This window comes from Orbicella faveolata, unplaced genomic scaffold, assembly GCF_042242905.1.
Source record: "Orbicella faveolata isolate gen_17 unplaced genomic scaffold, um_ofav_v1 contig_47, whole genome shotgun sequence".
Classification (NCBI taxonomy): Eukaryota; Metazoa; Cnidaria; class Anthozoa; order Scleractinia; family Merulinidae; genus Orbicella; species Orbicella faveolata.
In genome coordinates, this window is record NW_028301577.1 from 24,620,492 (window position 1) to 24,635,000 (window position 14,509).

The 14,509-nt window shown below is 40.7% G+C and overlaps 1 protein-coding gene and 1 pseudogene across 2 annotated transcripts in view; one reads left to right on the forward strand and one right to left on the reverse strand.

The window, feature by feature from the left end:
* The first annotated feature begins 505 nt into the window (after positions 1-505).
* Positions 506-2,244, forward strand: LOC149097727 (histamine H2 receptor-like). Its single transcript, XM_089280047.1, has one exon. The coding sequence runs from the start codon at positions 809-811 to the stop codon at positions 1,712-1,714; it is 906 nt and encodes a 301-aa protein (XP_089136173.1). The 5' UTR covers positions 506-808; the 3' UTR covers positions 1,715-2,244.
* A 322-nt stretch (positions 2,245-2,566) lies between these two features.
* LOC110051855 (gamma-aminobutyric acid type B receptor subunit 1-like) overlaps positions 2,567-14,509 on the reverse strand; it is a 13,674-nt pseudogene continuing 1,731 nt past the window's right edge. The window contains exons 3-15 of the transcript XR_016204274.1: positions 14,140-14,310; positions 13,449-13,535; positions 12,905-12,985; positions 12,523-12,711; positions 12,207-12,438; positions 10,856-10,919; positions 10,234-10,332; positions 9,321-9,471; positions 8,635-8,767; positions 7,943-8,050; positions 7,199-7,324; positions 5,362-5,700; positions 2,567-5,038 (exon numbers count right to left, since the gene is read on the reverse strand). The product of XR_016204274.1 is annotated as a gamma-aminobutyric acid type B receptor subunit 1-like (transcript). The remainder of the gene's footprint in view (positions 5,039-5,361; positions 5,701-7,198; positions 7,325-7,942; positions 8,051-8,634; positions 8,768-9,320; positions 9,472-10,233; positions 10,333-10,855; positions 10,920-12,206; positions 12,439-12,522; positions 12,712-12,904; positions 12,986-13,448; positions 13,536-14,139; positions 14,311-14,509) is intronic.

Genomic DNA, 14,509 nt, shown 5'->3' on the forward strand with positions numbered 1-14,509 from the left:
TACCTGCTTATACATGGACCGATAAATACAGGAGCAAGAGACTCTTCGTCACTAGATGAAACAAAAAAGTATTTCACCCTAGAGCTACAATACATTGGCCTTGAAAATGAGAAAACAAATTTAGGACGATATTCGCCCAATTTATCAAATTTACATATTCAAGAGATCCTGCAGCAATTTATGGCAGGCTCTAAAAAACAGGCGGGGAAAAAATTCTTTCCAGTGTTTCATCTCGGATAAAAAACGTCGGTTATTCTTTTTATTTTCATCAAGGATGAATATATCTCTTAACTATTCTTTTGTCCTATTGCCTTTCTTTTCTCGTAGACCTTTTTTCCTATCGCATTTTAAAATTTTCCCTTCAAAGGTGTAATTCAGACTTAAAGGCAAACAAAAATAGTAAACAAGTCTATAGGACTTTCCCACGGGAATCGCTTACTGTTTTCTAATAGCCGAGCCGCTTTGTCGTATTTTTGCGTAAAACGAAGTTTAAATACATGGGATTGGGGTATAATGATTGTAATATAAAAGGGAAAACAACCGCAGCGGTTCAATGATCGTAGTGACGCTAAACATTATCAGAAAATTAGCTGCAAAAAGACGAAATATGAAGATCTGGGGCAGGTGGATCAAAATGCGAACTGCCGCTCTGATGAATTTTAATCGAAGACAAGAAGCCAGACCGTCGGCTAATTGCGTTTGACGGAATATATTAAATGTAAATTCAAGGGGCAGTCCTACGGTTTGAACACGATTTCGCGTGCGGTAACATGTTATAACGCGTTGGAAAGGCTGGCGATGCGCCAACATGGGAGCAACATTCGAACTTTGCCTCAAAGTTCTATTTAAGTTTTACGCCAGGGCTGAAGACTTGGACGCTTTCTACATCACTCTGTGTGTTGTACATGGTGTACTCTCTTTCACAGCGATCGTGGGAAATGTAGCGATGATTTTTGCGCTTCAAAAGGCTTCATCCGTGCCAACGACTTCGAGGATCTTGATGCAAAGCTTGGCCCTGACTGATTTAAGTGTTGGTCTACTCGGACATCCATTGTACATTGTAGTCATCGCCGGAATTCGACAAAATTATGGTTGCGGACATATTCATGTGACCCTTACGGTGTTTTTCATACTCTCGACTTCTCTAGTGTTTTTTTCCTTCCAAATAGTAGCGTTCATCGGCGTGGATCGCTTTCTCGCCATAACCCTGCACCTGAGATACAGTGAACTAGTTACGCCAAAGCGAGTTGTTATATTGGTTGCTTCTGTGTGGATTGTCACTCTCTCTGTCGTGTTCATAGGAGCCTTTTACTATTTTCAAGTTGGAGAGATAGTTCTTCTTGTTGGCGGCTACGCGTCTGTACTTTTGCTTGGCGTCATTTACATGAAAGTATATTTAGTAGCTCGTCGTCACCAAGCGAGCATCGACAGCCAAGCCCAAGCAACGAGTAACTTAAACTTGGCTCGAAACAAGAACTTAGCTATCAAAACGTTATACGTGTTTGTCGTGTTCGAGTTTTGTGTTCTTCCGTATCTCATCACTCTGACTGTCTTGTTAATTTCAGGTCAGAGTGTTGTTTTACGAGGGACTGTGCAATTAGCCTCGGCTTTGATGATGCTAAATTCTTCATTAAACCCCATAGTGTTCGGCTGGAAAATGACGGAAATCCGTCAAATTATCAAAAATAAAGTTAAAACGCTTTTTTGCTGTTAAAACTTGAAAGTTAAACGATGTGAAAAAACACGGCTGACGGTGTAAAGATGGTCTAAGCGTGAAAGAGAAAGCAACTCGAGAAAGCAACGGAACATCAAAAATGTATCTGATTCAGATAAGGAATGCGTGACAGTCACGCCTTTAAAAGGAACGACGGACTTACTCCATCAGTGTGTGGGTTTCCTTTCTTCCTCTATTGAATATCGATGAAATACATTTATTTTATGTTGCACATTTTACTCTTGAACATAGCTATCCATAAGTAGAAACAGAGATACTAACTGTCCAACAACACCTGCAATCTTTTGGGGGTTGGCTTTATTCCAAGCTGGCAGTTAATTATGACAAGCGTGTTACGACAAGACTTAAAAATATTCTTGAACAAAAAGATATTAAAAGCTTTCCGTCGAAGATGATTCTTACATCTGTCAAAAGAATGATCAAGAGTCATTCAAGAGGCACATATGGTAGTTATCTAGTAAAGAATGTCCGGCCTCACGAGTTGTCGAAATAAAAAGGTGTTTTTATTCTGCCGTTGTATTTTTCTTATATATCATTCAAGAAAGCAACATTGAAAGCATTTGCACTTTCTATACTTTGAGCCCGTCACAGCGGGTTATCTTTGCCTCATCACACTTTCCTGACATATGTTTACGAATAATAAAATTTACTAAGCAGAAATTTAAAGTGGACTAAAAAGCCTTCTTTTCAGTAAGTGCTCACAATTCGGAGAATTCAGACAGAAACTTTCGCAACTTTGCACTGAGCAACAAAATTAGGCCATCCGTGTTACGTTTTCAATCGCCCAAGCGAACCATCAATTTTTTTTTTTTCTTTCTTTTCTTTATAAAATTTCCTTATTCATTATAGGCAGGTTCCTGTTATCGGCTTAGGCTGTTCACAGCCTCTCTATTTACGCACGCGAAAGAAAAAGCGAGCGAGGCGAGCGCGAAGCACGCGGGGGTGGGGGTGGAGTTAATAATAATAACAATAATAATTTATTGATTTATAGTACGCTTTTTAACATACCAGGTGATCAAAAGCGCATTACAACAATAAATAACCTAAAACTATACAAGTGTTAAAAATCTACAATAAAATTTAAAAATAACAAAAAAAAAAACCACTACATCATTTATTTATATATACATATAAAAGAAATATTAAAAGCTAATTTAAAAAGATAAGTTTTAAGATTTGACTTAAAAGTGGAAATACATTTGATCATGCGGAGGCTAACAGGAAGAGCGTTCCACAGAGTGGGCGCAGCCACACTGAAGGATCTGTCACCAAATGACTTTTTCATTCTCCCCGAAGGATGCTTTAATAAACACCTTCAGTAGAGCGCAGCGAATAGCGTGTAATAGTCTTAATATGAATTAAATCAATTATGTAACTAGGTGCCATGCCATAGAAGGCTTTGAAAGTAAGTAATAAAATTTTAAAATTAATTCTATATCTTACTGGTAACCAGTGTAAATTTATCAAAATGGGCGTAATATGGTCATACTTTTTACATGACATAAGCAGCCTAGCTGCAGCGTTTTGTACTCTTTGCGAGCGAAGCGAGATAGAGGGCTGTGAACAGTCTATATCGGCTTTTTCAGTTGCTTCTTTTGGTAAAAAGTGGGACATTTTTAGCAGCCCTCGTAATAAGTCTTCAAACTCCTTTCAGGGTGTTAGCGGTTTTCTGCCAAATGGCAGTCACGAGCATCGCAGGAAGGCATAATCAAGGCTCGCTTGAAATTGTTTTCATTACTTTTTTTGATATTTCTTTTCTCTGCTTTTCGATTCCTTTTCGTAACCCACCGACTGACCCACTTTCATTCACTAACGAAAGAAAGAAGAGATTTCGCCGGCGGGGTTGCACACTATGTAGATGAGCTCCACTGTACGTAGCTGAGCTTAAAATCGAAATTCCCCTTAATGTTTTTCATATATTTTGTAATAATCCCCTCGGGAGAATTTAATTTTGAATCAGAGCGTCTTTCCTAGTGAATTATTAATTCCCTTATTCTAACTTCACTTTATTTGTTGCTAAAGAAGGCAAACTACTCAAAATGTTTACAGCATTCATAGACTCTAAAGAGCTTGAGAAAAACCATTCCTTTCCTAAACGTTAAAACGCTGCGGTGAGACCGAGTTTCAGGCTGTTGATTAAACCGTCTTTATTAGATAATTATTCCAGAGTAGAACTAGCATATTTTAAATTCTGGAATGATCAGCCAAAGCGAATATCACAAGTATAGCTGAAATTCGGCCACCTCCAAGTTGCCGTTTGCCTCTTTTGAGAACTAGTCCTAGAGGGCAACTTTTCATATGAAGACGAGCTTGATTTACCTGAGAATGAACATGCAGGTAAAACACATTTGATTATGGATGGTTTCGAATAAAGACCAGTTTTGACACAAAGGCAAAGTCAACCCGAAAATGGTCTCTTTTTTTTTTTTTTTTTGCTCTCAGCTCATTGTTACATTAGATGCGTTTCTTTTAGTCCTGAGCCTACAAAAAAGAGGAACCGATCCTTAGGCTCCGTCCACACTACACAGAAGGAATAAAACGAAGGTTTCACTCTGAAAACGCATCAATTGTTTTCCGTCCACAAAGACGCAACAATCACCGGTCATTTTGGATTTGTGTTTGAGGAAAGCTCAACCATGATTATCGTGACGTCATCGTTTTCGAAAAGCTCCGTTTTCAAAATGTTTTCTGCCCACACGAAAACGAAGAGGCGGCGTTTTCATTTCCTCCTGTTTTAAGAGCGTTTTCGTAAAGCTCCGTTTTCAAAATTTCTTCTGCCCACACGAAAACGAAGAGGCGGCGTTTTCAAATTTCTCCGGTTTTAAGAGCGTTTTCGAAAAGCTCCGTTTTCAAAATGTCTTCTGCCAACACGAAAACGAAGAGGCGGCGTTTTCAAATTTCTCCGGTTTTAAGAGTGTTTTCGAAAAGCTCCGTTTTCAAAATGTCTTCCGCCAACACGAAAACGTAGAGGCGGCGTTTTCAATTTTCTCTGGTTTGAAGAGCGTTTTTGAAAAACTCCGTTTTCGTGACGGATTAGTGTGGACGGCAGACCTAATCGTAGAAATAAAGCTGCGTTTTCAAATTTCTCCGGCGTAGCGTTGACGCTGCCTTATTCTTCCGTCTCCACGAGCGTTACACTATAGGCACAACTCAGTTTAGTCTCATTTTGTCAGTTTATCTGCACTTGCAGTACGGACACTCGTGGACTCCACGTTGCTCACAGCAGACTGAACTGTTTAACGCCCCGTTAACAACATCAAGTATTTGTTCTGGGTGAGTTGATTCTCCCACTATTTTGGTAATCTGTTGGTAAAGAAAACAATACAACGCCTTCTTGATCAATGGCTAATTTTTTCTTTAAATGCAAATAAATAGAGCAACACTTTTGAGAACTGTGTTTCCACTAAACCCAAATCAAACATCCGTAATGGCGACCAAAATACTAAAACCCACGAGCTCTGCATATCGCATTCGCGTCGTCGTCACGAGATTATAATTCTAGATACGCAAGGCGTGCAAAAAACGTAACTTGATATGAAACTAGTACTAACCAAAATAAACTATTACGAACTCAAGTCAACGATAGACAAAGTCACTATAGTGGCGACAACGTTTTTCCCACTCACCTTAGGTACAAACAACAACAGGAGGGTGAAAGTAGAGATGACGTTGAACGAGGTGCAAAACAATGCGTATTTAGCTTGGAGATGTCCTTCTCCCACCACGAACAACAAAGAAACAGTAATCAAGGTCATGAGGACTACATTGTAATCACTCATTCCTATGTATTTGGAGTCGTTTAGTGAACGAAACCTCATATGTCGTGTTTCCCAAGCCAGAAAGACTCCAATAACCAAAAACAGGCTTTTCCATATCAGCCAAAAGCTCAGCGACAGGCCTTCGTTGCCAGAAGTAAAGATCATAAACTGACCTTGAGTAACTTTCTTACCATCAGGGGATATTTCCTATCAGTTTAAAAGCAAAGTTACCCGTTAGTTAAAATTTTGAGCAGTAATTATAAAAGTACTATCATCGGCAGCGGTTTTTAATTGAGTGTCGTGGAACCAAAACCGACGTAATCGCTCCAGCCAATTCCAAATGACATACACAATACAGTGAGCCAATCGAAACTCGAAGCGCGGCAAAACGTGTGCGAACGAATCATGATTGGTTTCGGTTTTACTTCCGATTGGGTGAAAAATTGGCGCGAGTTTAGTAATGCAAAACCAACTACATTTCCACTCTCAAATGAAAACCTCTCTAATTCTATTTTTTTTAGTTTACGTAAACCTTTCGTCACTGATCAAGGAAGCGTTCTTCCTCACCCAGTGCGCGTGTTCAGACAGTGCGTGCCATAAATTTTCAAACCATTCACCATTAAAGCGACTCGAGGTAGTAGCTCACATCATTATCAAGAATAGCGTCAGCTCAAGTCGTTTAAGACAGAAATAGCCCAGAATGAATGGAAGGAAAGCTTGTTCTGAAATAAAACTTGCCAAGTGGACTGAATCATTTTGCACGTGGACGCCCTGCTATCCCGAAGGGGGCTCCCATATAAAATGGACGCGGACGCTCGTCGGAAATTCTGAAAACAACCTCTAAGAGATACCAAAATCCTGTTTTGTGGGCATGGCTTGAAATTCTTTCCACCATACCAATTTTAAAACAACACATTAACTGACAATCTTATTATTTTTGATAGCGATAAAGCTGATTGCTTCAAATACCTTTTACTCGTAAAGTTAATTTTTCAAATATCTCCTATCAAATATCTTCTTTTCAAATATCTCCTATTTTTTCCACTTAAAGTCACTGGACTTTTTTTGGGCTCAATACCCTAAAAGGGCTCAATACCCTAAAAGGGCTCAATACCCTAAAAGGGTTCAATACCCTAAAAGGGCTCAATACCCTAAAAGGGCTCAATACCCTAAAAGGGCTCAATACCCTAAAAGGGTTCAATACCCTAAATGGGCTCAATACCCTAAAAGGGCTCAATACCCTAAAAGGGCTCAATACCCTAAAAGGGTTCAATACCCTAAATGGGCTCAATACCCTAAAAGGGCTCAATACCCTAAAAGTTCCGCCAAAGCTTCCGCTGTGGACCTCTTAAGGCGGAACACCCTGATGGTTACCAAAATCGCTCTTTCAAACCCCTACAAAGTACGATGAGCGCCTCCCGTCCTTTTTACATGAGAGGTACCCCCAGAGGACTGCCATATCCCTCGTCTGCGGCCTGTGGATTAGAGCTCTCTAAAATCCTTACCGATTCATTTGCAGTGGCGGATCTAGGAGAGGGACCCGGGGGCCCGACCCCCTTTATTTTGGGAAAAAAAGAAAACAGAGAGGGAAGAAAAGCCGGCAGGACAAGCAAAACAACCCCGCACCCCCCCTCCCCACCCACCCCGCCCTTAGCTCGAGGTCTGGATCCGCCACTGATTTGTTGTTTATATTGTTGTTGCTTGCCTTTCTTAGATATTTCAATGTACTAGTAATGGGGTTTGTTATTTCCCAGGTTGTTAGATATGTCACATCTAAACAGACAAGTCCATACACAATTCCGATTAAGTGACGGTGGTGCAATGGGCCCAGCTACAGACAGCAAAAAAGATAAATAAATGATATTACAGGTAAACTAGCAGTATTATACTTCATATCTCCAAAACACCTGCGATCAAGATATCACCCTAGATACACGGTTATGGGGTTCAATAAAGGTACACAATGAAGGGCTTAAAGGAATGGAAGGACACAGTCAGCTGGAGCACATGCTCATTAGATACCATTCCATAGCTAAGTTGCCTATCACAGAGAAGCGATCCATGCTGTTTCTAACCAAATATGATAAAATAGTATCATAGGATGAGCAAAAGCACGCTCAAAAACAGGTTTTTCAGTAAACGATTGACAATCAAGCAAAACACTGCGAAGACTGAAGCGGATTTCTAGATGTACTCGACGTGAATCTTTTATTTCAGGTTGAGGTGAACTCTTTTCAAACTGAGAAAACTAGTGTCCAGGTCAACGCTGTCCCAAAGCTGACTGTGTCCTCTTAAAACCAGTAACTAATTAACACCCCTGTTAAGGTACCACAGCAGTTACAAAAAAGGTACATAATGACATGAGGGGACCTTCTAGCCTGAAAGCACAAGTCAGTGACCGGCACTGTGTTATTTGAAAAGAAAACAGAAAATTTAAAATACAGCTGACCTGTTTAAATAGTTTCTTGTTAGTAAATATTTTATAGACTCGCCATGTTTTCACAAACATCGTGCCAAATACCAGAGTGAAGGCCAGCGAAAACATCCACCATCTTATCTGTAGACCACTGAAAAATATAAATACCACGAGAGGTAAACGAAGGGAAAAAGTCTATTCACCGCACAGTGATATAAGTGCTCTCTGCGCCGTGACAAGACATTCCTTCCGTCGAGGGCAACCTGCCTCAACTAGTGAAACATTACTTCTCGACCTCGTCAGGCTCACCTCAAGTAGCCATTTACACTTAGTCACCCAGTGACGTGAGTGCAAGATTAAATAAATAGAATTTAAATGCAAGAATAAATAGGGAAAGCTCAAACAAAATGGAATAAAATTACAACAAATAAAGGTGACGTGGTCAGAGATGGTGGCCATAAATTTTGTGGAAAACTGGTCTATCGACAAGTAATCAAATGTAAGGCTGTTCTAGTCAATAATAGTTCTCGGTCAGAAAGTATACTTAGAAGTGTGACAGCATGTCTGGAGCGGGAAGAGGGATCGAGCAGAGACTGGACTAGCGTTCGCCATGGGAGGTACTGTGTATGACGATCGGTTTATCAGCATTTCAAGGGGGGAGGGGTGGGCCGTTTAGAGAAAATTAACAGACAAGTAGGGTAGAGCGTATAAAACAATCGTCACACCTTACAAAATATCCTGAGTGTATTGAGTGATTCCACGAAGGTCTCAGCGCCGAACACAAACACACAGCGGTACGCCAGCATACAGCCAATGACAATGATGTTATTGAGCCTTGGAGATGATTGTCTAATGATACTAGAGCGAAAAAGAAACACTAGAAACATAGAATTGTTTCTTTACTGGCCACAGTCAGGCGCTAGAAAGAGAGTCACCTGCCATGCAATAAAACGAGTTGTGATAGTGAATTTAGCTATATACATGCTTTGGCCAACAAGTCTCTTTCACTTAACACTTGCTTTCTCCGTAAGAGATTGCTTAAGTTTGGAAAAACATCATAAAAACAAAAGCAAAGTCAAAGAAATGTTTTACAATGACGTTCGAGAGCTGTGGTCGATAACGGTGTACAGCACGTAAATCTGTTAAAAGTATTGCAGAGAAAAACGGGGGAAAAAGGTCCGAATGGGCGACTTTCAATGAAATAATGACTGTACACAGTATTGTTTCCTTGTAGTTCTACTACAATACAAAAAGTACATAGTCTGAGTATTTCTGGAAGATATCTTTTTGAACCATAAGAAAAACTTGACCAAGCTTGAACATGCTTCTAATGATAAGCACAATGAGGCGTTACCGGTTTTTTTTCTCCTGGGTGTTTTTTTATTTGCTTGCGTTTTTGTAGGTTACTTACCTGTGATGTCTGTAGTGATAGTTGATATAAAGAAATCCAAAAGCTGTTAGTGAACCGACTGCAGCGACGGAGCTCATTAGATAGAACAGCTTGTTACTGACTTTTACTAAAGGTTCACTAACAAGGTCTTCATCTCTTGGAGGTCTGTCATCTGCAAATAACCATGTTTATGGAAAGAAATAATGTTACATGTTACGCTTTGTAGCACACAATAAGAAAGGTCTTCTTTAGTCACTAAAAACCAGAGAAAATGAGGGAAACACTGAAACTACCACGAAGAAACTTCCCAGTTTTTCCAACGGGAATCGAAAAGACCATTCTTCCTCACACCAGTCAGACCACTGGGCTTCCTCCCGCCTGGGTTCAACCCTTAAATGGAGCAGGGAATGGAGAATTCAGTGACTGGACTAGCTAGACTCGTGCCGGTAGTTCGGCCATTTAACTAACCTTCCGCGTTTTAGTAGTATTCAGTTTCTTATTGTCTCTCACTGCATGATGAATATCGTATCCGGATAATTACCATTTAATGTAGGTTATTAAGAAGGCAGCGTGGCCGAGTGCTTAGGGCACAGGACTTGAAGTCCAGAGGTCGCGGGTTCAATTCTCGCCCGAACCACTTAGCTGGAGTAGTTTCTCAGTAGACCCTAGTTCAACTCCTCGGTCATGCTTGTTAACAGCCAACTGGTCTGCCTCCCGCCCGCTGGGATTTTTAAGCCTAATGTGTTTAGGTGATATATTTGTTTCTTTCAGTTTAAGTGGCATGCCTGTGAACTAGCCAGGTGTAGCTAAGCGCATTGACCACTATAAACAACATTTGAACATTTTTTGAACGTTTTTTTGTGGTTCACTGGGTAGGTCTTGTATCATGTGTCAGCCAGAATGTTTGGTGAGTTATAAGGTGATACGTCGTTACCTGGCCACATGAAGTCCTTTCCAGGAATTAGGTTTAGTTCTCCTTTACGTAGGTCGTGTGTCTCGGGATCAAAGTATGCAAGTCGAACCTCACTGTCTCCTGATTAAAACAAGTCCCTAATTTTGCATTCAGTCTGTAAAATCACGATCGGCGAATACTTTCTTTCTGCCTTACAATTAATGATCTAGAATTGGGCGAGGAAATCGCGTTTGAAGGGTCCAGCTTATATTAAAAAAAATACCCCGAAGTGCTTTTGTCCTGTCATGATAAATCTAGTTAGGTTCAATGCTTTGTAGGCAGGGGGCACAAAGAGGGAGTGGGGTACAGAAAACCCATGGACCGAGACGGAGTCAAGGTCCATAAACGCGCAAAAAAATAACGATGCTAACATCCAGCCATCTTGAACGAACAAGCTTGATTACTATAGGATTTATCTTCGGCTTCTGCTTCGGCTTGGAAGAGAATTTTCTTGCGGGACACAGCACGTAATCCCGAGCGGGCTAGATAGCGCATCTTGCCCGCTCCGGTCGCCAATCACAGCACAGGATTTGGTTCGTCTTGCCCGCTCACGGAGCTAGCCATATAATAAACAATATTACTAAAAGAAAACTCTGATGCTTACCTTGAAACTGTTCAATCCAGATCTTGTTCAGCCTTTCCTGGTTCTTATTGAATTTTATAACACCCTCGGCCCTGAAAAATGAAGTGATTTGTTTATACTTTTTAACTAACTGCATACAGCGATCGCCAGTTAATTACCATATGTTAAGAGCGCGGTAGTAAGCCTCTTCGGGATCGCTTAGAAAACTAGTTTTAGTTTTGCCGAGACAAGTTGAACGGTTCTCTTGATTAAACAAACATCATCAAAACGAGCAACAGTAAGAAGAGGACAAAGGATAAACTGCTATTAATAAAATGAAAAATGACGGTTTCTTTTTCTCTTCTTTTTCGCCCTCTCCTTTTCTCTACCGGGCCCCGTTCGTCGCACGCCCGCTTTTTCGATCGTTTTCACTGACCGAGAGCCTGGAACAGGCTAAAGACATTGCTACCTGAGCGTAAGGGACTATGCAATAATTACCTGGAGGGGGGGTTGGAAAATTAGAGGGGGAGCATAGGAGAAAATGACAACAAGAGAGAGGGGGGGTTGGATGTAAAATTTAATACATACAGAGGGGGCATAACTTTTTCATTCCTTTTTGCAAACTGGAAAAGTAGTGGAAGAGTTATTAGAGGTCAAATATAAATACTAACATTGAAATAAAACTGACAAAGGTATCAACTCTAAGGTGTTCTGATCTATGAATTGTTGTTTTCCTATCTGAAGAAAGGTCTTTGCAAGAGGTATGTTCCCAGTACAACGTGGACGAGACTGCGTGTGAAAGTTATGTACAGCACCTTGAGTTCCTCGATGCAAAAGCCAAAAAAAGAGTAAGAGAAAGGAACTCTCTTCCGCTTATTTCTTGAACAATTGAAAAAGATGTAAAAGCGCTTACCAACATGCAGCTGAAAATGTATCTAAATCAAAAAGGTCTTATGATAAGTGGAAATAAGGCTGAGTTGATTGATCTAGGTCTCGCCCACGCACGCGGGAACCTTAGTTCCTGAGATGCTGTAGAAGATGAGAAATCTCCCAATTCATACTAAGACGACACAAGCTCAGAGTCCAGTGATTCTGATGACTCTTCAAATGACTCTTTGACATACGTCGAAGAGTCATTTGAAGTGATGCTTGTACCGGAGGAAGAACTCCAAAAAGTAAACTAGGTATGAGGGAATCAATGGGAGGAGACTTTTTCAAGAGGAGGGGGGTTAGCCTTAATATTATCATTATGCCGGCGAGGGGGGTTGAAATTAATTTTTGCTTAATGGGAGGGGGGTATGACTTAGTTTTGGGACATATTTCACCCATTTCCCAGCCCCCCACCCCTTCCCCTCCAGGTAATTATTGCACGGTCCCTAACCACGGAACCTACCGCAATGCCTTTAGTAGTTGTGTGTAACAGCATTCTAGACAGGTCTCGCGCAAACTCGGCATCCTTGTACGAGAAGCTATCGACAGACCTGTTCTTTTCTTTGCGTCAATGTCTTGTCCAAACCTAACGCTAGTACCCAGACCGCGTCATATCCCAGGGGCGTGTAACCATTGGGGGAGTATGGGTAATGTGTAAGCTTCGCCTGGTACATCTTCATAAACTCCTCTGCTGTCTGAAAGGAAAATTAAAATTTGCTACTTATCAAGTTAGTATCACTAGGGATCAGTGGCTCAGATACACTGTTCTCTCTCCTCACCAGTCCACTGAGTGTGTTATTTGTCGTGGTGTCCACAACCAAGTCCTCCACGGCCAGGAAATTTGCTGCCGCGGTTCGAATGTTCTCAGCTGAGCAGCCTGGCACATTTCTAATTCGCCACCAGTCCTGCTCATACCATCCGGGTAGCATCCATTGTATATGAGAGCCATACAGTCTGTGACGGTAGGCCTTTTAAGAGTCAAAAACAACAGCAACTGTTAAACTCTTTTTTAGTGACAAAATGAATGAATAATCCCTTTTTCCAAGTGACGCAGTAAAATAACTGCAACGATAATAGAGAGTTATAAGTGGGACGAGTCGACACGAACTTAATGAGGAGCATGTCGTTTTCGTAAAAATAAATGAATCACTATTAACTCACCGCGCACATGATAAGTCTGGATTTATCCGCGTACATCAAACTGATCATAATACGAGCCTTCTTCTCCTGTAACATAAAGACGTGTATGTCACAAATTTTAACAACACAACGAACGAGCTTAGAGTTTGCGAAGTAGTTTTCTCGCGTGTAACACATTTCTTTTCTGAGTCAATTTAATTATATTAGTTGTATTTTTCTGTTCATTTAGCTACTTAGTGTATTCATCTTCACGGCATTCTTTTGAAGTGCGCCGTGAGAAAGCGCATAAAGGAGAATTATAGCCCGATAGCTTCACGGGATTATGATAATTTTCCATATTTTTTGGAATAAAAACTTCATGAAATGAAATTCAGTGATTAAAATGGTCATGAATGGTTGAAATAGTTTGTAAAAGAATTTGATCTTGCGACGAAAGTTATGCAAAATTCCAAAGAAATGTGAGCTGTAATTTTCGAAGCCATATTTTCATTAGCCTGTGATGGTGCAGATTTTATGCCGTCATTCTTATCATAGTTAGTGGAGGGGAACTACTAACTATGGCTATGACAATATCCGGATCCTTCACAAAGCTGTTTGTAACAATCACAGAGATTCCTTGTTGCTCAAGTATTGTCTGCAGATGTTCATGAGCCTACCGAGAACCACAGAAAAAAACGGTGAAGTTATCTGTAAAGGCAGAGCTTTTGAGTTTAGAACATCAGTAACCAAAGGGTAGTATTTTTTGTTGTGTGGCAGCAACACAAAGAAATCACAATCACACTGGCAATTAAAGAAATCACAGAAACTTTCAGCAAATTTTCATCAGTTGCAATGAAACCCTCCAAAACTTTTTTTACTACTTCGGATGTTTTTTCGGAGCTTGCTAAAGAACTCTTCAGTTTTCGTCTTTTCCACGCCGTCTATCCAGATGATGTCAGCATTCGGGCAAAATTCTAGTGACTCTCGTCCCCAGGGCGATCCGCGTGGTACCTCAACCTGGAAATGAGGTTACGTAATCCACTGAAATAGGCCACATTAGACCGACCGTATTCGTATTCTAGGTATTGGAGTGGATTTAGCTCATACCAGGGACATCATTAAAAAGAGATTAATGTCATTTGCATTTGAAAAGACTCCCCGCGTTAGCCTCCGTTGCAAGCTAGTTCCAGTCTAATACCGAGGATACGAAAATTAAATAGACTGGTTAAAGCTGGTAGTTGTGACACAACATTAACATGTTAATGTATTCTTCTTACGTCATTGAAGAGATCCTCGTCTTGTTTAACAATGGCAATTTGTTTCCAGCCGAATCTTCGCAGCAGTGTGACGATAGCCTTGTTTAGGATGGTCTCAGGAGCGTTAATTCGGAAGAACAAAGGGTAGCGAATTTTGTCCGACAAACGTGGTGATGCAGCACTAAACCCCACCTGAAATAAATCGTGAACTGAAATGAGGAGGTAAGAGCTGTAGACAGTGCTAACGTTCAACTACAGCCTTATGAATGGAGTTTTAGTAAGGGATGCCTCTGGGCTTTTCGCTTTAAATTCCAGTTTAAAACGTTGTATTGGATGAAAAGGACTATGGGCCATAACTAAGGGAGGATTGGCACACACACATACAAAGTGG

Bases quoted from the DNA above. Each gene is read 5' to 3' on its own strand.
- LOC149097727 (XM_089280047.1), top strand. From the start codon at position 809: ATGGGAGCAACATTCGAACTTTGCCTCAAAGTTCTATTTAAGTTTTAC.